The sequence below is a fragment of the Planococcus citri genome, chromosome 5, assembly GCF_950023065.1.
Source record: "Planococcus citri chromosome 5, ihPlaCitr1.1, whole genome shotgun sequence".
Taxonomy (NCBI): domain Eukaryota; kingdom Metazoa; phylum Arthropoda; class Insecta; order Hemiptera; family Pseudococcidae; genus Planococcus; species Planococcus citri.
In genome coordinates, this window is record NC_088681.1 from 29,396,599 (window position 1) to 29,422,189 (window position 25,591).

The 25,591-nt window shown below is 32.2% G+C and overlaps 4 protein-coding genes and 1 long non-coding RNA gene across 6 annotated transcripts in view; 4 read left to right on the top strand and 1 right to left on the bottom strand.

The window, feature by feature from the left end:
• The window catches only part of LOC135848147 (uncharacterized), a 129,379-nt gene that overhangs the window by 55,699 nt on the left and 48,089 nt on the right, over window positions 1–25,591 (top strand). The window lies entirely within an intron of this gene.
• LOC135848145 (arrestin homolog) overlaps window positions 1–25,591 on the bottom strand; it is a 216,332-nt gene that overhangs the window by 55,069 nt on the left and 135,672 nt on the right. The window lies entirely within an intron of this gene.
• LOC135847021 (uncharacterized) lies at window positions 625–2,680 on the top strand. The gene has a single exon (XM_065366400.1). It carries the CDS (start codon window positions 960–962, stop codon window positions 1,965–1,967), a length of 1,008 nt encoding a protein of 335 aa, XP_065222472.1. The 5' UTR covers window positions 625–959; the 3' UTR covers window positions 1,968–2,680.
• LOC135847020 (uncharacterized) lies at window positions 2,680–7,199 on the top strand. The gene has a single exon (XM_065366398.1). The coding sequence runs from the start codon at window positions 2,780–2,782 to the stop codon at window positions 4,025–4,027; it is 1,248 nt and encodes a 415-aa protein (XP_065222470.1). The 5' UTR covers window positions 2,680–2,779; the 3' UTR covers window positions 4,028–7,199.
• Window positions 7,309–9,383, top strand: LOC135847019 (uncharacterized). The gene has a single exon (XM_065366397.1). The coding sequence runs from the start codon at window positions 7,574–7,576 to the stop codon at window positions 8,918–8,920; it is 1,347 nt and encodes a 448-aa protein (XP_065222469.1). The 5' UTR covers window positions 7,309–7,573; the 3' UTR covers window positions 8,921–9,383.

A 25,591-nucleotide genomic window follows, 5' to 3' on the forward strand; every position in this document is an offset into this window, starting at 1 on the left:
TTTCAGCTCTATTTTCTCTTTGCAGTTTTCTTTGAAATGTTTATTTTTTTTTTAATGACACGAAGGGAAGATCATGAATCTGATCAAGTCTGAAAAAATCTGATCCGATCAAAACTCACTATTCTATTGGATTTAACATCAGATCTGAGCAGATCGAACCCAATTAGAATTCTGATCTGTTCTGGTCTGACTAGATCTTGTCAGATCAAATTGAACCTGCAGAATTTCTGGATCTAAGTACAAGTAATCCAATCTGATCCCATCTGAAGGTACAATAATTCTGAATTTTTAAAATGAAGATAGGTATTTGATTGAATAATATGATCCACGAGCAATGGACAATGCAGTTTAGGATCAATCTTATAATTAGTTAAAGCTGGGGGGGGGGGATAGAATACTTATATTTCAGGTACGTATAGGCCATTTACGTGACTTGAGCGATGTTAAAGTCCGATAAGAAATAAGAAACGATTTTGGTTCACCTCGAATATAATTACAAAATAAATGTATACTTATCTACTCTCACTAGTGATTTATATTCTAATTGTTGTGTAAACAGAAACCCAGCCACTAGCTCACTTTTTTCATTAGAAGTAGGTTACTCATTTGATAAAAATCTTTGTAACATTATAGTACGTATACATTCAATTGTTATGTACAAATTGAATTTAGTAAAAAAAAGTGTCGTTAAGTGATCAGTTGATTAAAAAGTATTCACAATGCAAAAAAATTGGCTAAACGATGTGCTGTCTAATTTGTGTACAAATTGTGTTAATGATTTTGGAGAAGAATCTGTGTATCAAGAATTTGAACCTGACGAATTCAATGATAGTAAATGATCTCATCTGGACGGGTACAACTCAAATCAATTTTATGGGAAAATTATCTACAAAGATAAACACGGAAATATTCGTAAATCAAAACCAGTCGTAGTCAAACGCGCACTGAAATTACCACGTATGAAAATTTCTCTTTCATTTTCTTTTATAAACGAAATGAATTTCTATACAAAAATTGCGCCAGCATTGAGCACTCTTGACGTAACATTCTTGTCAATGTTTCCTAAATTTTATCATGGTGAGGTGACATTCAATGCTGACGGGGACCAGTCGACAATAATTATGGAGAATTTGAAAGCCAGAGGTTACAGAATGTCGGAGAAGAAAGCATTCCTCAGTTATCAACATTTAAATTTAATGATGCGTAAACTGGGACAATTTCACGCTTATTCTTACAAAGCTAAAAAATCTATCCCTAATTTATTTTATCCATTGGCTTACAATTTATTGGAAACTCATCCAGACATCACTAAGGAATCATTTGATATATTATTAATTAGCGGAGAACGCGGATTAGATGACTTAAGGAGAGATCCCAAATACGTGAAATATGCTTCAAGAATTCACACAATGTTGGAGAACTCGAACGATATATTTGAAAGAATTCTCACATGTGATCAAACTAATTCAACATCGACTATAGTTCATGGTGATTATTTAAGAAATAATGTGATGTTCAAATACGAAAATAATATCCCCAATGATTTAATAATGATTGACATGGCAACATTACGGTATGGTTCACCTGTTCTCGATCTGGCCTCAGTTTTGTACATAAATGCTGATCAGGATACCAGAGATAAGCACTGGGATGCTTTAATAGACGCGTATTATGCCGCATTAAAGGATACTTTTGTTGAGAATGAAATTCCTAGTAAGAATGAAATATTGTCAGAATTCATCGATAAATCATTTTTTGTGTATTTGATCGCGTCAACGTTTGTGATGTTCCTCATGGCTGCTGATAATGATGATCTGCCTATCGACACAAACGATGGTTTCCATCCTGAAACAATTACTAGAGAAATCGCCATTGAATGCCATTTAAAGCTTGGTGGAAAACCAGCTACACAAGCTTTAAGTAATATCCTGACAGATATGATCGATAGAGGGTTCATTTGTCAATAATCCGGTTCGTCTAGTCCATTTGTACATAAATAATTAATTTTTCGGTAAATTTCTGTTTCAAAAATTTTTTCTTCTTAACTATTTTGCATTAGGTATAATTAAGCCAAAACATCGAAAGATATGATAATTTCTGAAATTGGGGAAATATTTTGGAATGAAGGCATGTAGATTTTTTGGTTCTTATTGCTAATTTCAAAAAATTGAAAAAAATAACCCCCCAACTTACCAATTTTTTCAGTTTTTTAAAGTTTGCAAAATCACCAAAAAATTAGTATCACTAATTCCTTCCATTATGAGATATTGACCTGTCAAGATAAGTAGAATAAAATTTCTTCAGAAGGTGTGAAAATTAATGTTCCCTGCTAAAAATCGAGTTGTGGCTCATTCTCGACCTGTCTAGAAGCATTCATTCACATTTTTCTTCATTTCTAGGTGGACACTTTTAGTATGTTTTTTTATTCTGCGTTTCAAGACGAATTTTCATCATTTATTTTTTACTTATTAAATATGTACATACCTACAAATACACAATAATTTTTTTTTATGCATTGGTGCCTACTTGTATCTCTACATACCTACCTAGATCAAGTAAACAACGCTGTAGTCTGATAAGAAATAATTTGGTCTCTTATGAAAGATGATTGCAAAATGTGTAATCCACTATTGCTTGTGATATTCATATCTTAATCATTGAGTAAATTTATACACAGTCACTTGCTTACTTAAATCGTCCGAGATAGGCAATTGTTGTTGTGTTCAAGTTGAAGTTTAGAAAATAGTGCCGTTGATCTGCCGTTTTAAAAGTGTTCAATATGGAAAAAAATTGGCTAAATAATGTGCTTTCTAATTTGTGTACAACTCGTGCAGATATTTTTGGAGAAAAATCCGCCTATCTGGAATTTGAATCCGACGAGTCAAACAAAAACGAATCACCTCTAGATGGATGCAACTCAAATCGATTCTACGGCAAGATTATTTACAAAGATAAACACGGAAATGTTCGTGAATCCGAATCAATTATTATTAAACGTGCACTAAAAATATGGGATAAGAAAATCACCACCTCATTTTCTTTTATCAATGAGATGAATTTTTATACGAAAGTTGCGCCAGCATTGAGTACTCTAGACGTCGCATTCTCTTCCTTGGTTCCAAAATTTTATCACGGTGAAGTGATATTCAACGCAGAATGTGATCAATCGACGATAATTTTGGAGAACTTAAAATCAAGAGGTTATACAATGGCGGAGAAAAAATCATTCCTCAGTCATCAACATTTAAAATTAATGATGCGTAAACTCGGACAGTTCCACGCTTACTCTTACAAAGCTAAAAAATCTATTCCCAATTTATTTTATCCATTGGCTAACAATTCTTTAGACAGTAATCGAGAACTGAACAAGGAATCTTTTGGCATTCTGGCAATTGTTGCACAGCGTGGATTAGAATGTTTGCAGCAAGATGCAACGTACATGAAATATATTCCCAGACTACGCGAAATTTTGGATAACTCTCACGATGTATTTGTAAGAATTTTAACAGGTGATAGATCTAATCCAATATCGACTATTGTTCACGGTGATTATTTAAGAAACAACGTGATGTTCAAATATGACGAAAATGGTATTCCTAATGACCTAATCATGGTAGACATGGCAACGTTTCGTTATGGTTCTCCTGTCATTGATTTGGCTATAGTTTTGTACATGAATGCTGATCAGGATACCAGAAACATGTACTGGGATTCTTTAATAGACGAATATTATACCGCGTTAAAAGAAACTTTCGTTGAAAGCGAAATTCCCAGTAAAACTGAAATACTAGCAGAATTTATTGATAAATCTATTTATGGGTATTTGATCGCTGCGGATTTCTTGGCTTATCTAATGGCTGATGATGACGACGATTCACCTCTTGTCGATGTTCTTGATATGCATCCAGAAAATATGACTGTAGAAAGTGTCATTGAACGCGAATTCACAATTGGTGGAAAGCCAGCTACCGAAGCTATGGGTAATATTTTGAAAGATATGATCGATAGAGGGTTTATTTGTAAGTGAGCCTGTTCGGTTTCAATTTCGTGTGTAGGATTAGAGTATAAGATTAAGCAAAGATTCAGCTCGTGTTATAAATATTAAGAAAAATTAATTTTATTGTTGATGAGATTGAGTTTTGGCGGGAGGGTCATTCCACGTTAATTCAACTGAGAAGTGGTAAGGAAGATCGGCAATTTTTTTGAAATTTTTCTTGCGGAAATACCTTCCCAACGGATGCCCAATGGTGCAAATCCCAGCCCTCTAGCCCTTTTTTAAAGGCTGCTAGGGAGTGTCAAAGTTTTCAGTGAACTTGAAATATCATCAATTTCAGCAGTGGATTACTCCATAACCGCAATTCCTACCAAAAATTAGGGGTTTTGAAAGGCTTTTTGGTGATATCATAAAAATCAGGTTTGCCACCTTTTTTTTCGTACGAAAAATTAGCTCGTTAAGTTTCAAAACTTAGTTTTCATATCGTTCTGACTCTCAAAAATTCTGAAAAAAATATATTATGGACAACTTTTCATGCTGAACAACATATTAAAAAATTGGGATGGTGTTATTTCGTAACAACGATTTAAAAAATTGAAAGTTTGCGAAAAAAATTCGATTTTTTGATTTAAAACATGAAAACAAGTTTTTATTGGTGAAGTTAGCCCGTTTGACCCTTATTTTTACGTACCCGTTGAAAAAGTTGAAAACCCTCTTTCACATTACAAAAAAAACCAAAATTCTGAGTGAATTGAAAAAATAAACGAATTCTAATTTTTTTTCTATGAGTGTAATTTTTATCAACTTTTTCATGAAATACGTCAGAAAGAGGTCAAAATTAGAAAACTGAATAAATTTTAACTTTTTTTGATGTTTGGAATTGAAAATTGAATTTTTTCAGATTTTTATTTTTGTGTGATAAGTTCTTTTCATCGAGTGAAAATGTTTTTTCAACTTTTCCAACGGATACGTAAAAATAGGGGTCAAATGGGTCAACTTTACTAGTCAAAACTTTTTTTCATGTTTCAAATCAAAAAGTTACATTTTTTCGCAAACTTCCAATTTTTTAAATGGACTTTACAAAATAACACTACTTCAATTTTTTAATATGATGTTCAGCATGAAATGTTGTCCATAATATACATATTTTAATCAGAATTTTTGAGAGTCAGAATGATATGAAAACCGCGTATTGAAACTTTTCGAGCTAATTTTTCGTACGAAAAAAAATGGCTACACTGATTTTTATGATACCACTAAAAAGCCTTTCAAAACCCCTAACTATTGGAAAAAGTTCCGGGATTGGAGGGCTGCGATTTGCGCCATTGGTCATCCCTTCGGAAAGTCTTTCCCCAGGAAAATTTCAAAAAAATCGCCGACTCCCCTTCACCTCTTCTTGGTCGAATTGACGTAGAATGACCCTCGATAAAAAAGTTTTCAAATTGGGAAAACTTCTAAAAAATAACACATAAATTTAAAAAATTGAGAAAAAAATTCAAATTTTTCATTCTAATTGCCTTTAAAATGGTTAACTTATTTAGTTTATTCGAACGTATTTTCAGTGTTGTTATTGTTGTTGTTTTTTGTTTTTAAAAATTAAGATTACTGTATGGTAATTTATTTTTAAAATTTTGAATCCTTTTCATTATTTTTATCTAATTTTTTTTTCATTTTATTCATTCTCTACGTACCTAAAGCTATTATTAAATAAATCGATTGTACTTAGATAGATACTAAAACGTAGATACATCAATACCAGTCAAAAATATTATAAATAAATATCTTTTTTTAACTTCTTGCATTCTGAGATCATACCTTTAAAGAAAGAGTAAAATCGGCGCCGTGATACTGCTGATTACGCTGCTGCGTTGCCATATGTTACAACGTACTCGTAGACGCTTTTTCCTTTGGGTTTTCAAGAAAACTTTTACACAAGAAAGGTTTTGATAACGATAATAAATCATAAGAAAATCCGCCAGTTTCATTTTCCATATAGTAGATATGGTTGAATTTGAGAAATAAAAATAGTAAATTGGAAGTTTTTAAGGGTGGATTCAAAAAGGAAGGCGTATCGATTATGGAAAAAATTGTATGTAGTACGTATTTTCGATTGAAGTTTACGAAACATTGTTGCTTTTTCTGAGTTCTTATCTAGAACACCCTGTGTATGTATGTACCTCCTACTTATGAGTTGATCTATGGTAAATACTAAATAGGTATAGAATAAGGCTTTTGACGTATTGCGGGTTGCATATCGGTTTGCCTGAACTTTATCGGTTTGGTGGGCATTCGTATCAGTGAGTATCAAAATTTCATATTTTGAGCAATTTTCACAAGGTGTTTTTGAAATGTATAGCTTTTATTTAGTTTTTTCTTCAATTTTAAACAATGTTAAACCCTGTTATGGAAAAAGATCCTCTCATCTTCGTCGAGTTTTGAAGAAGTTGATAAACGTCTTTGAACCTCGACAAAGAGCGGATCTTTTTCAATCACAGAATTTAACAGTGTTCAAAATTGAAGGAAAAACTAAATAAAAGCTATAAATTTCAAAAACACCTTGTGAAAATTGCTCAAAATATGAAATTTTGATACTCACTGATAAGAATGCCCACCAAACCGATAAAGTTCAGGCAAACCGATATGCAACCCGCAATACGTCAAAAGCCTTATAGTAAAGAAATCGTCACATTCCTCTCGTGTTTTAAATAGGTAAATTTAAAAAAAAACGTTAAATCATACGATCGTATTCGATTATGCGATCATATGATTTCTTAGAATTTAGGTAACAAATTTGCTCATGGATGGCAAACTTGGAGCGATCACGCCACTTTTTATAAAAACGCTGAAATCAGCGCATTATGCCTGAACTGTCGTTGACTATGTAAATCGTTGGCGGACGTGACAGTGATTAGGTATAATTGTCGATATTTTATGCTAAGTAGACGTTCATCTATATATATTAAAAGAATCTTGTTTGTTTTCAAATAAGTTCAGTTTCTGGTCGTGCGTCCTTTTATGGTTCTTTTGTCGGTTAAGTACATACTTTACTTAACTTATGTAGGTAGGTATATTTTACAATGTGTAACAACCAACTTGATCATTAGGAATAAGATGAAAATATTCATTGTAAGAATGTCAATTGATTTTTAAATCCATTACAAGAATTTACAAGAATTATGTTAGTTGTTATTAATGTTTTTTTTTTTTTTTTTTTTTTTTTTTTTACTTAAAAGTTTGGCTAGCCACTTTTATTTGTTATTTTTTCGCCGACGTGAAATTCTTCACAGGTATAAAAAGTAACCTGTTCTAGGTCTTAAAATTAATCCTAAATAAAAATGTCGAGTTTTAAAAACCACTCATCTGTTGCTCCTCATCACTAATTTATATTTGTATTGACTTATTGAAAAGACGAAGAAAATCACTAAATCTATAAAAAATCAATTAGGAGGGGCTTGCTGAACTGGTTTGAATGTGATCCAGAAAGGCCCATACCCACTACGATCCACATCTAATTATCTAGTATTTGTATGATAATTTTTATGCTATGGCCTGACCACGATGGTTCTCCGAATTTTGTAAATGTTGGTACGTACATATTTCTTTAATTTCTGTAAAACGTCGCGGTCATATTCATCGTTCGAGAGGTGTTCACGTTTCAAAAAAGTGATTTTAATGGTGCTCATGATGGAAAAAAATTGGCTAAACGATGTGCTTCGCAATCTGTGTACAAACCGTGCTGATATTCTCGGCGAAGAATCCACATATCTAGAATTTGAAACTGACGAGTCGTATGAAAATAAATCATCCGCAGATGGATTGAATTCGAATCAACTCTATGGGAAAATAATTTACAAAGATGAACGTGGAAATGTCTGTAAGTCAGAACCAGTTGTTGTAAAACGTGCATTAAACACCTTCAGAGCGAAGTTAACTCTTTCATTTTCTTTTATCAACGAACTAAATTTTTATACGAAAATTATGCCAACTTTCAACACTCTCGATGCAACATTTTCAACATTGTTTCCGAAATTTTATCACGGTGAGATGATATTCAACGCTGAAGGAGATCAATCGACGTTAATTTTTGAAAATTTAAAATCTAAAGGTTACACAATGTCGGAGAAAAAATCATTCCTCAGTTATCAACATCTAAATTTAATGATGCGTAAACTCGGACAATTCCACGCTTATTCCTATAAAGCAAAAAAATCCATGCCAAATTTATTTTATCCATTGGCCAGAAATTTTTTAGAAAGTTGTCGAGAATTGAACAAGGAATCTTTCGATATGCTGGCATTTGGAGTTCAACGTGGATTAGATCATCTGCAGCTAGATCCTACTTACGTCGAATACATTCCACAACTGCAAAAAATTCTGGAAAATGCCGCAGATGTATTGGCAAGTATTTTGACTGGTGACAGAAATAATCCATTTTCGGTGATCGTTCACGGCGATTATTTAAGTCACAACGTTATGTTCAAATACGAAAATGATGTTCCAAATGATGCGATTATGATAGACATGGCAACGTTTCGTTATGGTTCACCTGTAATAGATTTGGCTAAAGTTTTGTACGTGAATGCTGATCAAGATACCAGAGACAAACATTGGGATTCCTTGGTAAACGAATATTATACCGCTTTAAAAGAAACGTTTGTTGAGAACGAAATTCCAAGTAAGAATGAAATATTATCAGAATTTATCGATAAATCCATCTTCGCGTACGTGTTGGCATCATTTTTTCTGCAATTACTTATTACTAATGATAATGGGATACTTATTCGCAATGCCAGTGAATATCATTCAGAGAATGAAACCACAGAATCGGTTATTGAAGAGGTCTTACACAATGGAGGAGAACCTGCTACGCGAGCTTTGAGTAATATACTCAAAGACATGATAGACAGAAAGTTCATTTGCAGATAATGATTTTATGTTGATTGAAGATCAAATTGAGCTGCTTGGGCACGCTTTTGAAATCTCATAGTAGTATAAAAAGTGAATAACTGCTTACTAAGGGCTCGTTCTGGTCTCGTATTCAGTGGAATTGGAAAAAACATCTTGCGCAGTTCGCAAGATCAACCGACTTTGCTCTAAATATACCCCAGTAATTTACCAACATTTATCTCAGTAATTTACCAGACATTACTTAAAAATTTACCAATTTATCAAAATGCGCGGAAGTACCCAAATTTACCGATTTAATGAATACGAAAAGTCGAAAACATCGACAAAATAAAATAGTCAATCATAAGTAGCCATCATATTACACTTTTATGAAATTGATTTTCAAATAAAAATTAGCGTACTTATGAAGACGTAACCGTCATATTACAAGTGGAATAATATATCAGGAAAATTGTTGACAAAAAACAAAATTATTACCAAAATTTACCAATTTACCAAAATTACCAATTTACCAAAATTTACTAATTTACCTATTTACTGAAATTTACCTATTTACTGAAATTTACCTATTTACTGAAATTTACCTATTTACCAAAATTTACCTATTTACCAAAATTTACCAATTTACCAATTTACCAAAATTTACCGATTTACCAAAAATTAATGATTTACCAAAATTTACCGATTTACCAAAATTTACCTATTTACCAAAATTTACCAATTTACCAAAATTTACTGATTTACCAAAATTTAGAGGTTTTTAATGGCTTAATTTTTATCCAGAATTGAAATTTAGCTATTTACTGAAATTTACCAATTTACTGAAATTTACCAATTTACTGAAATTTACCAATTTACCAAAATTCACCAATTTACCAAAATTTACCAATTTACCAAAATTTACCGATTTACCAAAATTTACCAATTTACTAAAATTTACGAATTTATCAAAATTTATCAATTTACCAAAATTTACCATTTTACCAAAATTTACCAATTTACCAAAATTTACCAATTTACTAAAATTTACCAATTTACCAAAATTTACCGATTTACTAAAATTTACCGATTTACCAAAATTTACCGATTTACCAAAATTTACGAATTTACTAAAACTTACGAATTTACCCAAATTTATCAATTTACCAAAATTTACCACTTTACCAAAATTTACGAATTTACCAAAAATTACCCCAGCAATTTACTAACATTTACCTCTGTAATTTACCAGACATTACCCACTAATTTACCAATTTTCCATTTTACCAAAAATTTCCCCAGCAATTTACCAACATTCACCTCAGTAATTTACGAGACATTTCCTCACTAATTTACCAATTTTTTACCGAATTTTAATTACCCCAGTAATTTACTGTCAAAGGTTTTTACCAATTTACCAAACTTTACCAATTTACCAAAAATTACCCAAGCAATTTACCAAAATTTTCGACCAACTTTAATTACGAGTAATTCACCAAAAATAACTAATCATTTTATTTACTAAAAATTACTATTAATTAACAAAAAAAAAAAAAATTATCAAAATTTACTGGCTATTTACCAAAAACTTAATGTTTTTTGTTAAAACAAAAATTACACTAGAAATTTTTGAAAAATTTTGATTTTTTATGGCAAAAAAATTTTGGACGGATAAAATTAACAAAAAAATTAACAAAAAAATCAACAAGAAATTTTCTCCTCTTGACTCGCGCGGGATTCGAACACCCGACCTTCGGCGTACCAATCTGCAACCTACACACCCTAACCACCCCATCTGTTTGTTGAGGGTGAGCCGTTTGCGAGATATAAGGGTTTACACAAATTTCTGCTTATCCATAACGTTGAAACACACTTAAACGTTCATATCTCGTAAACGGCTGAACCGATTTCGACCAAATTAAAAATTTCTCTAGTTCAGTATCAAAGCAATATTTTGCCATCATCAGTTTCGACTTAAAGTTCGGAGCTTTTGAGTTCAGCGTGACACAAATTTATACATAAATTGATATATGAATATATAAATAAATAAATATACATATAAACTTATCTCGTTTTGCGCCATATGTCTTATCGTGATCAGCACACTTCAAAACGTCAAGAAAACCCACCCCCACTCAAATCCTCAACCATCATGACAAATACAATACCTTACTTTTCCGTTTCACGGCAAAGTCGGTAAAATAATTTTAGAATTCTAGTTCTATGTGAAAAATTTCAAAACCTGCCGAAAAAAATTAATGTAGAATGAAGAGACATTTTAAAAATAACCTGTCTTCAGATCAGATTTTCTAAAAAATAGGTTAAGCCGTAATTTTTTTATAATTTTGTTCAATTTTATTTGCTCTACTTACTTATATTTATTTTATTTATTAATTCCAGGTAACATTATTATTTATTAATAAACTATTGTGGTAAAAATGTACTTTTTTAAAAAAATTTATTGGAGAAGAGTCCCATCATATACGTATCAAATCTAATGAGAGAGGCATTCCTACTCAATGAAAATTTTTTGAGTCGGGCAAATCTGAATTGAAAGAGCATACAAAAAGTACATCGTCGACCAAAATTTCAGATGCTAAAGTGCTTTTCGATTTTTGGCAAATTTTAAAAAATCAAATTTCAGTCAAAAATTTAAAAAAATCATTATTTCACCAAATTGACGTAGAAACTGAGATTTGTACCTACGTGAAATAGTAATCAAAGGATATTTTTATTACACTTTTTGAAAATCTAGAGTTTTTAAAAAATAGCGAGAGGGTCTAGGATGGATTAAAAGTTCTTTCAATCAACTCAGCAATGAATCCAAATTTCAAATTTAAAGTTGATTTCAGCTTTCTAACTTCATTGGGTGAAGATTCGTGGAAATTTCAACTTTCAAAAATTTTTAAGGATGCTTCAGAATTGCTTAGAACGCTCCGAAGCCTTATCCAATCGATTTGGGAGGAGGGGTCAAAAATAGGGTAAATACTAAATTTAAACTTTCCGGGTTACTTTGGTGGAATTTTGTTTTTTTGTTTTTTGATTTTTGGGTCTACTCAAATTTTACTATTTGAAATCGGGCAAACATTTTTTATCCTCGAGGGTCCTGACTTCCTAAAAATGAAATATAAGCCTTCAAAAAAGGAGCATTTCCAAAAAAATCGTGGATTTTTCGCTAAAACCTCTACACACCTTACTTTGGGGGAAAACAACTCATGTTTAAGAGATAGGAACCTAGTTTCTCCAAGAAGCCATTGACGTTGAAATCGAAGATATAACTTTACGGGGGTTGTACCTGTACCTGCACACCTGGTCAGTTTTTTGAATTCATAATTTCAATTTTCAAAATCTTTTATTTCTCTTGTTTAAAAAGGGCGGGGGGAGGGCAATCCACATTCCTTATGCGTATTATTCGATTCGGCGTTAACATCTCGTGGCGGCGCCACCATCGACTTGCTGAAAGGGGGACTTTTTGCAGAGAATCGCATTCATTCGCATCTCGACAAGTCGTGTGTGCGCGTGTGTAAGCGTGCGTGAGTATGGAAATGTCCCCTTTTCAGCATGATAACATGTGTTACATGTATTTTGCCGCCAGAGTGCAACACATGTTCGTTGACTCCGAATAGAAATGTTTCCTTCTGTATTCTCTACGTTTTCACGTCGGGCAAGTTGCCATACCAAAATGTCAAATAACAACAGGTGCAGGCGTTAAAAAAATATTCTGGCACGTGGAATTCAAATGAAATGGCTGTATCTAAATACACATAATACGCGGACTTCATGAATAATAGATATTCTTGCGTATAAGATTCACTTTGTCGGTACATTTTTTCCAACTTGATGCAAAGCACTGTTAAAAAATCTCTGTAAATTTTGCTCGACAAGTCGATTTTATGGATAACTTTGGTGCGATTGACCAGATCTTCTTCAAGATTAAGGTGCTTCTGGTGGAAAGTTTTTAGCATAAATTTCGTCATTTTTATTTAGACATTTTTTGGTTGCGATATTTGGTGTCAATTTTCACGATTTCGCGTCCAAGCCTCTGTGGAAAATATGTTTAAGAGGTTGGCATTTTTTTCGGGCGTAGATGAGTTGAACTGGATTGGTTGGTACTTAACATTATCTTAGGTATTCGATCTATTATTTGTATATTTATCATTAGGTAGTTGAGTGTCGAAAACCTCATTATAAGTAGGTAGGTAATCGATCGAAACCAATGATAGCTGGTTTTATTGGAAAGCCCGTCAATAATCTGCATAAATCAAAACCCAATTTACAAAATTCATAGTTTGTTCTCTTTCAAACCAGGTGAGTGTTTCTACGTTTTTTCTAATAATACGAGGTATGCAGTCTGAAAACGTCATAATTTAGTACTCCATTAAAAAAGGTCTAAGTTCATTTAAGCCTCTTTTTATACAAACCCATTAAATCCCGTTAGACAGAACAAATCCTCCGCAAATGAAATAATTTTCATGCTTCAAATCGATCAATTTTTCATCATGAATTTTATTTTTTCGGGTAATATAATGCGACCTTCACTCCAATCCACTCTCAGAGCTATAAAATTGAAAAAAAAAAATGAACAAGGCAAAGAATTTATTCGGTAACAGTTTTAATAAAATTTACCTCAAATAGGTAAAGCCAACCTCTTTTATAACATCGACAGGAGAAAAATGAAAATTGACATTTGCCGAAACCCGGCAAATAAACCATTTCAAAGACGAGCTGGTAAAAATAAAAGGCGACGTCATTGTCAAACTTTACCAAGCTGCACAAAAGATGATATTTTTATATTTCAACATTTATAAAATTCAAAAAAAATCCATCCTAGGCCTTTACCTATACGTGATGCAGTTTTTTCTCATATCCGAAGCATTATTTTTCCTACATAATTTTTCATATTGTACATACATATAAAAAGCCTGCTTCTATTTTATTTGTTTTTTTTTTTTACCATCTGCATGTGCGTGTGAGTATAGGTGTTTGTGGACGAAACTTTTCTTGGATATATGTAGAATAAATTCGCGGATATGCTTTAAATAGTTTCATTATACTTTGTGTTTTGGGGAGAGGGATAGAAGGTATAAGTGAGTATTTAAAGGTTGTTTATTTGAAGAGTTCGTTTAGATGAACTTTTTTCATTATTTATAATTGTGAAGAATACAAAGAAATGGATGGCCTCGAAGGGAATGGAAGTGCAGAAGTGAATAATTTTTCAGCATTTTTTTTCTCCCGACGAGTTCATTTTACTCGAAATTAATTACTAGCACGTACCTGTGTTGTAACATCATTTTGCACTTTTTCCGCATAAAAACTTTTAACTTATGGTATAATGACGACTTTGGACTATTAAATATCTTCTTTTCTTTTTAGAAAAGAAACGAGTAAATTATTCATCCTGTGATATTCCTCCTCCCCCACCTACAAAATACGTACACCAAAGAAAGGCAGTCAAGTTGACGATTTTTAGGTGTGTTTTACACACTTCAAGGGGCAAATGTTGGACCATGAAAGCTTTTTATACGAATTCAAATAATGAAACTGTCAAGGAATAAATAATTTTGTTATACATTTATTGATTTTTTAAAATTTTAATTCGAACGCGATTATTTTTTATTTGATCTTTAACTCGGTGACTTTAAAAAATCAATTTGGATCGATGAACTCAGGTGAACTTTTATTCACTATGTTTACGACTACGGTCATTGTAAAGGTCAATGAAGTTGTTATTATTAAAAGTTCCTTTTTCGTAATTTTTTACGTAAAATAATTCTCGTTAAAGAAAGTTAAAAATCATTTAAAACGATTAAAATCGTATCAGAAGAACGTTAAAATTTGTAATTTGTGTCTTGAGAATAATGAGTAATGGAATTAGGTACAGATCAGATGATTTACAATCAATTTAAAATCTACCTACAAATATATTCGAAAGATGCTTAAGTAGTATGCTCGATTTTTAGGTACCTTATATAGGCAAATTTCATTCCAATACACAAACATTTTGCTTTTGAAAACCATTAAGAAATGTTGAGAAAATCGAAGCATAATATCTGCGCTACCGAATTGAATAAGTTTCCAGTTAATATTTGCTTTTGGTAAGGAATTTTGGTTAAAATTTCGATTAATAATTTGTTATACTATGGGAAAAACTTTACCCTAAAAATTGGAACTTCAATATTATAACGTTGGGTAGTTTCCAAATCAAACAGATAAAGATTCGATTTATTCGAGACGATTATTTTTATTTCAATTTAAACTCTGTGTTATGAGATAATGCGTATTTCGACGATTGTCACGTTCATTGACATTCGGCGTGACAACTTCATTATAAATAAGGATTCCGATGGAAGAAAATTCTCACTATTTTGGTCAATTTTAACAAGACGGCGGTGGCCAGTATATAAAACTGTTACAGCTTTGGCCTAATCTTAAAAGGACGAATCGGTGCAATAAAAGTTTTTATTGCGAGTAGTTTTTATGGTTTGACGATTTTGTAAGTTTTGTTTGTACGTACGTACGTATATTTTGTAATTCGGAAATTCGCCATGTTTGGTTGGATAAATGTGTATTGTATAGGTACGTATATTTCTTTGGGAAAATTTTGTTGGATCGATTCGATTGGTGGGTTTCTTTGTGGAAATAGATTTATTTATTTATTTTAGGGAATTGAGGCATTTACGGTTTCAGATATTTAAATACATCCTGCAGACGAGATAATGGGAAATCAATTCTTTTTGTATTTTATCAGGAAGGAATACAAATCAGTTGTGGTGGTATACGAGTATTTTTTTCAATTTTCATTCGACCTTAAAATATTGTACGAGCTGTAGAAATTTCAATTTTCGATTTCTAAAACGTTTCTTCTTAATTTACAGAGTGACCTGTTCGTGACTAAAAGTCAACAAATATTGGGAAAATACGAGAAGAAAACAGTGTTTTGAATAGTACTCAATAAGGAAAAGAAGAGTGGGGCAAACATTTTCCTATTCGGTATACGAGAAAAAGTAGCTAATTAAAAAAGAAATCTATATTTCATCCAGCAAAGACTGAAATTTTCGTTCTCTTATAAAAAATAAAATGACCAATTCTCCGCTAGGTAATATTTTGCGGCTGTCAAAAAATAAAACTAATGGCTTAAAAATAAATTAATAATCGAATAAAAAAAAGGCAGGTAAAATTTCCTATTTAAAAGTTGAAACAATGTAGATAGGGCTGGGGCAGCGTAAGATACGAGAAAAGGTTATTTTATTGAAGCCTTTTATATTCTTCCAACTCACCCTTTCGCCTTTCATCTAAGGTTAATTTCTTGAAAACACAGTTCCCTAATTTTTTTCCGACGTTTTATCGTCGTGTTTTTTTGCCGTTTTTTTTCGAAGAGTTCGTTCTAACTTATTTTAGCCAGGTATCTTTGATCTTATCAAGTCTGTTGAAATAAGCAGGTAGATACTTTTTTGAAGAAAGAAAAACTTTTTTGAACTAATCAGGAGTGTGGTGTAAATTTGAGAAATGTAGTGGCAGTTAATGAAGTTTTTAATTAAATAATTTTGGACGTAGCGAGAACTTGTTTATTTTAATTTTTGATGAAAGACAGATCGACTTTTGGTTAATTTATAAATTTGTAAAAATTTTTAAAATGTTTTATCAAAAAATTTAAATTTTAAATTTCGTATCACGAGAAAGGATTATGAAAGAAGTAGGAATTCGGCGGACAAGTTTTTTTTTATCATGTATTTGTAGATATAGAATTTAATACACTTTTTAATGAACTATCGGTGAGTTTCGATCGACTGCAATGTTTTTCCAATATATCGGTTACCTCAAAATGAAGTACATATTATCAGCTTTAGGTACCAACGAATTACTTTACCGTTGCAGGAAATGCGACGTGTGCTAATAATCCTCCTCTGGGTTGAAAAAATGTTTCACCAGTCACGTATATGATTAAAATTTAAATTGACTTTATCATAAAACTCCTGGGAACTTCTTTGAGAAAGGATACAAAATAGGTACGTGAAGGAATAAGGATTATTTTATAGAAATATGTAAGACGAATTCTCATCAAGTCATGCGACCATTGAAGAATAGAGATGTGGACTTTGGAATTTGTGTGGGTGAATCATTATGCTTTTTGACGTTTCTGGTGATGCTTGCATAAGTCGTTTACTAGATGCAGATTGTGGTGGTTTGGAAGAAGGTGAGGGTTCTAAGGATTTCGACCAAATTCGGTGAAGACCTCATCACTTTGAGTTTCAGGGGAGGGGGAAACATTTTGGAATGTAGCGGTACCAATATGCATTTAGAATTATAGAAATGACTCACTTAATTATTTTCATACTTATGGAGAACTCCCTACGTACAATAAGTATTCACAGCGAAAATTCGTACTCACCTGAAACAAAAATAAAATACAATGGATTAGTTGATGCTGAGTGGAAAAATGGCTGAAATAGGAAAATACTGACAAATTGCAAAAAATTCAATTTATTATGTGAGGTTCCATTCTAGAGAGATCCTGTAAGTCTAAGTAGGTATACAAGGGGACTAACTTTTAAAAAAATTTTGAGGTAAGTTTCAACTCAAATTTGAGCAAAATTGATGACTTTCAATTTTTTCGGTTAAATGAGCTGACAATGAAACATTTTTAATTCACACTCACCAATTTGAACAAAGCTAACCTTAGAACGAAAGAGCATGTTCTCAAATCCGTGCAAACAATATATTTTCAAACGCAAAAGTTCATTTTTACGGATTTTTGAAAATTTTAAAAATCTAAAAAAACTGTTTCAAGAATGATTCTCAAACTTTTTCATAGATGTGTAAAATTTTTTGAGCAATGTGAATCAATATGAATAATTTCTTCTATTCAACGCCCATACATCGACAGCTATACTGATGTTGGGCTATTCTGGAGCCTCCAGTGATTTTTTCAATTTTCTCCAGAAATTACAAATCACTCTGGAAAGGGTATAAATAAACTTCAGCATTCAATAACTTTAGTTGATGCCTATTGAGCACCCTCTCAACTGTTTCAGACGGTTACCTCAAAATTCTAAGAGTGCAGGTTCAAAAAAGGATTTTTGGCCAGTTCTATAAATTCCAGAAAATGTGAAAAAAAATTCAAATATGTTATTTGTACATCACGAATTCACGAGCGAGTATTTCGGAAACATGCCGTCGTGGTTTGTCTACATGATCATTCGACGCGAAAGCAATGCACATATGAATTTGACTTTTTGTAGCCCCTAGCGAGTTTTCAAATTTCTTCAAAAACTTCAAATCACTCTGAATGGCCCAAAAATAAACTTGAGCTCGTATAACTTTGATTAGTGCTAATTGAGCTTCGTTTCGACCATTTTCGCTGCATACCTTCTTGGAAAAATTTAATTAAATTTTTTTTCTGGAATTTACAAAATTGATCAAAAATTTATTTGTGAATTTATACTTCTAGAATTTCGCACCAACCAAAGTTATAGGCCCTGAAGTTCATTTTTGGCCCTTTTAGAAGGATTTGAAATTTCTGGGGAAAATCTAAAAATCGCTGGAGGCTCCAGAGTTTCTCAAAACTAATATTTGTTGATGTGTGGGAGTTGAATTGAAGGTATCTACTTAATATTCACAATTGGTTCTCTTTGCTCGAAACAATTTCATTTTACAAAAATTGTTGAAAATTGCTCTTGAAACAGTTTTGTGAATTTTTTCAATTCTCTAAAATTCGTCAAAAATCCAAAAATGAACTTTGGTTCTTGAAATTTTGGGTATATGTGGGTTTTAGGACATGTTCTTTTAATCCAGTTTGATTTCGTTCAAATCGGAGAGTGTAAGTTCAAAAGATAAAATGAGATCTTCCTTCTCAAAAATTTTCAAAAATTCAAGTTCTTTCTGTTTTTTTTTTATGCCTACTTATTAAGTAATTTTATAACTGGCGAATTTGTTTTGTAACGTTAAAGTGTCAACATAAGTTTCAATACCTAATTATTATTTCATTCAATTCACTTATGCATGCCTTTTTATTCGATTTGTTTCAGGTAAGTGACCAGTTCAATAGGAAAATTAATTGGCTTCCAATGAAGTAGACATTTACTTAAGTCTAATTTCATTGAATACCTACTCGAATTGATTCGAACTGATAATCACAAATGACAATTTCGGCCTATTATAGACTGTTTTAACCATACTGTAAGTATTCACTTCTGCAGCCTGTCTTCAATTCTCATAAAAATGAAACTAATATTTGATATAATGACATAAGTTTATTTAAACTGAAACTTGAAGATATCGTTTGAAGCAATTTGGCGAACCTCGAATACCTAAAATGCGTGAGTGTATGAGGATAAAAATTTTCCCCAAAGGAGTTGTTTGAGAAAATGGCTTGTACAACGATAGAGAGATGATTTCCTTATAGTATTTATGGTAATTTCTATCGAATGTGATCGTTGCTTTAGTCGAGGTTGAGCGTTGCAAAATCTTGTATATGTTTCTGCGATATCGTCTAATAGAAAAGACATTACAATACGGTTACGGTTAGAAACGCCTGTCAAAAATCTCATCGCCAGTAAATTCTATTTTAATTAAACGTATCGACGCTTAGCCCTTTCGTTTACCATTATTGTATGTAGCAGAAAAGAGGTAATCAAATACAACGGTTATGTTTCAACGGCATATATTCAGATTATATATCTGCATATAGTACAAAGTGAAGCGAGTTATCTAAATTGTATTTCCTCGTAAGCGAATGTTTCGAAGGATAATAGTTATTTAGGCTGATTCGAAGTTTGGTCGTTGTTATTCTAACCTCTAGCTGCTTTGAATATTTACTGTGTGAAAATCGGCTGTCATTAATTTGACTCGTTGTTTGCAACTTGCGACGACGATGAGCGACGCCAACGAGAGAGAGAGATAGGTTTATCAAACAAAGTAAAGGACTTAGACGATTCGCGTAAATTACCTGTAAATTGACTAAGTTTACAAGTTTTTAAACGCGATTAATTGTCATTCGTTATAGATATTTTTTTTTGCCTTTACCGGCCCCTCGTCGCGTCGTGTTTCTTTATAGCCCATCAGTCTTACTCGGAATTGCCGAAATAAAAAAGAAAAGTCATTAATTTCCGAAAGTGAAACGTTTCATCTTTCGTTATTACAGCCACATCAATTTAAGAGATCAAGATGAAATTTATTACAATTCAGCAAAGCGCTAAACACAGAGGGAAAAAAACGACGACGAGGTAATAAAAATGGACCGAATTCAAATTTATACCGATGAAAAATTTCTTTTTTCAAGTTTTAATTGAAAAACTTTCCGCAATGATTATTTTTCTGACAGCTTATCCTCTTTTGCCTTTCTTTGTAAGATTTCGATCAGAAAATTAAAATTTTTTCAACTTTGAAGATTAATTGAAATTCGCCAATTTCTATTTGTTGTTGTAATTATGTAAATTTGTCTTTTTACGACGCTTTTTAACGAGAAGAACCGTTTTGATGGAGGCTTAATTAATATTTTTGCGCTTTTCGCTTGTTTGAATTTTACCATTGTCAATGTCAATGCCAAATTTATCCTCGAGGATTCGTTTCGTACCGTAGATTACGTATTTTTGTCAGGCGGATACCTATTTTTTTCCCATTTAGTATTAAGTACGCGGAAAATGAACGAGAAAGTTTATATTTTCTCGTAGTAGTTACCTATTTTGGGATCTATCAAATTATTGTCTTTATTATTGTAGTAGGTGGATCTAAAAATTGAAATTTTCTCATCTTGAAGTACGTATTTGTATCTCTTAATCAAATTTGAATTATTAATTGTACGAGTCTTTTACAAGGTAAAGAATGGGAAAGAAATAGTTTATTTCGGATGCAGGGAAGCTTGGAAAGTTAGAATGGCAGCTTGAGAAATAATGGGATCTGAAAAAACAAAAAAAATGATCACAAAATAAACCCAACGAAAGTCAAGCTCAATAAAAAAAAAGCCCAACAAATAACAGCACCAAAAAAATATAAAAATAAATAAAATAAGCACAACAAAAATACTGCAAAAAATAAGACAAATATTTTCTCAAACTTTATGCCATAATAGTTCGAAAAAATATCGGAAAAACGTTTTTAAATCACAAGTTTTCTTTTGATCCTAATGCTTAGGACACTTGACTTTTTAATTAATTTTTTGAAAAATGATTGTTCAAAAACAATGAGATAGTTGTACAAAATCTTGAGTAGGCGAGGAAAGAAACTAAAATTTTGCAGGTTATAATTGCATCGATTTTTTTTAAATTCAAAAAAGTAGTCAAAAAATCACAAAAATGCATTGACTCTGGAATTCAGTGAACTACACGAACCTTGTTAGATGTTGCGTGAAATTTTTTTGACAATTCTCTGGTTCTTTTGAATAAAATGATGAAATGGGCAGAGAAGAGCGGGGAGAAGAAGGTGAATCTTGAGATCTTATGTACTTTTATGGAGAAAAAAATCAAAAAAATCTTTTATTAGAATATTTTTTAAATCTTGGGACATTTTGAATATACTTGTTTTTTTTTGGGGGGGGGGGGTTAACTATGGGTAAATTTGACGACATTGAAGTGACAGAAAATTTCATTTTTTTTGTCAAAGTTCAGAAAAGTTTTTAAATTTTGATAAAAATTATTATTAACTTATTCTAAGGCCTAAGGCTGATCAATTTTTGCATAGACTCAGTCCAGAATATTTTTTTCTTATTTTTAGAAATTCATTCCACCATAAAAATTTTCTCCCCGGATCATTTTTTGACAATTACGACGACTTAAATTATCTCACATTGAAGCAGAGATGTATTTTCTTCATTCGGATTCTTATAATTCTACTTCTAAAAGACCCTCGTCTTTCCATATTTTGCATATTACTTTTGCTTTCTGCTACATAATGGAACTCTTTAATCTTAAACTCAAACATTAGTCATAGTCTTATACAACTTTTGTACACAGTATCACTAAGTAACTAATTTTCAGAAAGATCTTGTTTTCCAACTGTTTCAGGAAGATTTCAAAGAATCAAGCTCGCCTACAACTACATATAGCCTACATAATTACGCGAAAAATTTAGTAATTTTGTCCATCTAGTTAACTTGAAAATTCGTCATTTCAAACCTTCTCGTTTTACAGAAATTTCAACATTTCACTTTGGTACCTACTCAGTTGATTTTTTTGAAAAATTTCTCCCATTCAAACAACCCTCGCCAAGTTTTCGTTTGAAAAATTCAGTCTTATTATATGGCAGCTTGCTGCGACGGTTTTTTCCTCTCACTTGTTGCTTAAGGTTTATCGTTTCGGATTTCTATTTTTATTTTTCGGGTAAAAAACATACAGCGGCATTGAAATATCCCAGATAAGCTTAAAAGAATTATTACGTTTGGCAGTTGCTTAAAAAAATGATTGAATTTTGAAGAGGAAAAAATGATTATCATAGTTGAATTTTCAAAATCGATAGTTTCGGTTTTGTTTGTTTGGTTTTTCAGAAATACATAACTTGTATTTGAGAGATTTATCCGAAAAGGATAAGGAAAAATATCCCTTGACAGTTTCTCCTTTTACGAGATTTTTTCCTCTTTTTTCTTTGCTTTTTTCGCGCATCGAGTTTTGTTTAGAGAAGTTTTCGTATTGATTTTGGTGATTTTTTGGGTATAAAGTATGTGACTTGCATTTTATCACGCCGAGACTTTCGTGTACCTACCTAAAAATTATTTATACAATATTTCACCAGCTACGTACGAGAGAATTTTTTCTTAATGCTACTTATAACCAAGTTTGCCATTTCTCGCCTTATAAAATAAACGCGCATACGAAGATGCATCGCATTCTATGTACGAGAATAAAATTATTCATCGTACTACAAGCTGTTTAACGAAAATACACTGTAACTTATTTGGTTTTCTCGTCGAATCTGTAACGAGTTTTCTTTGATTTATTCGAACGCGGCCAAGTTTAAAATTTTCAATTTAAACGGTTACATTTAAATAAGGACTATATATATTTCATAAATGTGACTTTGCGGTTTTCGTGGTGTAAATTTAATCGAATCCATTGTCGACGCCTTTTTAATATTAAACCTGTCAAATAAAGAATACCACGGTATGCGCCAGTACCGCCGGTGTAATCTGCAGCTTCTCGTTGATAATTTCAGAAAAGCTTACTGTTAACTACGTTACATTGAATTTCCTTTTACGCCGCGAAACATCAAATAAAGCTTTTTTTTCACGCGAATTTTCACAATTTGTCGAATCGGTTTCTTCGTTTGTGTAAAAAAAATATAATCTTACGTTTGAAAAAAGCTCTTTCCTCGTTGCTATTGTAGTAGCTAAATAAAATCACTACATTATGGCGTTTCGTGAAGTGAATAATAGATCGTGGAAATTTTATTCGCACTCATTGTGAGTTTTTTTTTTTTTTTTTTTTTTGCTAGCAGATAAGAGTACTTATAAGTACTTATGTAATTAATTTGAAAATTTTGGAAAAAATAGATACGAAAAAAGGTAAAATTATAATACAAAGATACTGAATGAAATTCAGCCCCCATGTGAGCTTCAATATGCTTTCTTTGAGGAATTTTCCATCGAAAGAAACAAAAATTTTCAGCAATCGTTTCTGGCGGTTCAAACTCATTATTATTTCCATTTTTTTTCGAAAACTGAAAAATTCAAAAATCCGCTGCAGGTTGCAGAACATCTCGAAATCACTTTAATCTGTTCAAGAAAAAATGGGCATAATTAAAATTTTTTTGAAAAGTCCGCCAAAAATTTAAAAAAAAATGAATTTTTGTACCTAAAACTTGATTGAATCGATTTTTTTGTACACATGCAAAAATTTGTCTACTAATTCGCTTACCTCCCTTGTCAGTGTCTTCCTAGCCCCCATTTTTTTCAAAATGCGAACAAGGAATTCAAATTATGTCAAGGTGAGATCAGTTTTGTTCGCATTAAACCTTTTTTGACCAAATCGAGGGGTTTTCATATTGTCAAGATATTAAATTATATTTCCTGTAGTCCTGCTTAGGTGTAAAATTACCGAGAGCATACCTTCATTTAATAAAAAATATTTCGTGTGCGTTGCGAAATGAAAAGTATCCTCGGATGAGTTTTAATATCGCATTAAAAGCTCGTTACGTGAATTTAATATCCGCGAATGCATTTATACGACATAACTGTGCTGAGAGAGTACCTACCTATTGTTTTTATATTGAATGAATAATTTTTACGAGTTTCAGGCTCATGCCAGGAAAAAATGGCTGAATTATTAATCTAATTTTATGAAATATCGATGCACTTTGATTCTTATTTTAAAGTGCGTTTTTGTGACCAATGAGTCAACGACCATAGACAAGCCTTGAACGAGTATGAGAAGGTACAAATATGGACCCCTCGTGGTGTAGAAAAATGACCACACTGGGTACTAAAAATTATTTACTATGACAGTAGTGTAGTATCGACAATCTGGGTAACAATTTTGGGTTCATATTAACTTACCTATTGGGTGTCTGTTATCAACAGTTGACCTTATTGGCATTTTTTTTGATTTTTTGATTCTGCACAGAGGCATTTTTAAATGAAGCGTTGAAAAAAAATTATCAGCGAAGTACGTACTTAGCTTTCAATGTGTAGTTTCAGAATATACTTTGATACTTGTCTTTACTTTAATTGATTTTCATTCCTAATTGTTTTCATTTTTCATGAACCAAGCAGATTTTTTGTATGGGTATACATATACTGTATACATCATCATCGAGTTGTACTACTTTTTGAGGGAGTATTGTGTGCAAATCAACGCGTACCCTTAGGCCGAATTGGGTATTTGGTCCAGCATCCTTTATGTTGGTATTGCCTCTATCACGTTGATTACATCTCATGAAAATTTATTTGAGAGCTTCCACTAGTAATTTCCAGGGTTGTTATACCGGTATTACCGGATACCAAAATACCGGGGATTTGTCCCAGTATTGGGGCGGTATTCCCAATACCAGCAGATACCGATGGGAACTGGTATGTCTAGGTCTTCCCGGTATACCAATACCTCATACCTACCAAGTTCTGTAATGAGGGTACCAAATACCAAGTACCAATATCAATGCCAAAATCATAGATACCAAATACCAATACCAATGCAGGGAACATGAATACCAAGTACCCAATACCACATACCAATACCAGAAACTCAATATGGGATACCCATTACCAAATACCGGTATCAGATATTAACTTCTGCATACCAATACCACGTACTTTTTCCGGTATTGTATTGGTATCTGTAATGTAATTCAAAAATTTTTTTTTTGATATTTTGGAATTTGTGAAGGGTTTATGCCGTGTTGATGGTGCTGGCAGAGCTTGTATTTCACTGGGGAGAGGATAAAAGACAATGCAAGATTTTTAGGTAGATTTTGCAGCAGGTAAAGTTATTGCAAGAGACTGCTGGAGTGACAATTTAAAAAAAAATTGGTTTGCAAACAAAAGGTGCCCCTATTTGTAAGTTTTTATTGAATTTTTGTGACCTAGAGGATCTCTCCCCACCCCAAGTCACTGATTTTTGAAGAAAAAAACATTATTTGCCTCACTATTACCAGACCAGATACCCAAAAACCGGGGATTTGCCGCGGTATTGGGATGGTATTCCCAATACCAGGGGATACCAGTAAAAAATGGACCATATTGTACTTACTGGGAAAAATTTAATGTTTCCCAGTGTACCAATACTGCGT

Coding starts and splice junctions, on each gene's coding strand:
- LOC135847021 (XM_065366400.1), top strand. CDS start 960: ATGAAAATTTCTCTTTCATTTTCTTTTATAAACGAAATGAATTTCTAT.
- LOC135847020 (XM_065366398.1), top strand. CDS start 2,780: ATGGAAAAAAATTGGCTAAATAATGTGCTTTCTAATTTGTGTACAACT.
- LOC135847019 (XM_065366397.1), top strand. CDS start 7,574: ATGTTGGTACGTACATATTTCTTTAATTTCTGTAAAACGTCGCGGTCA.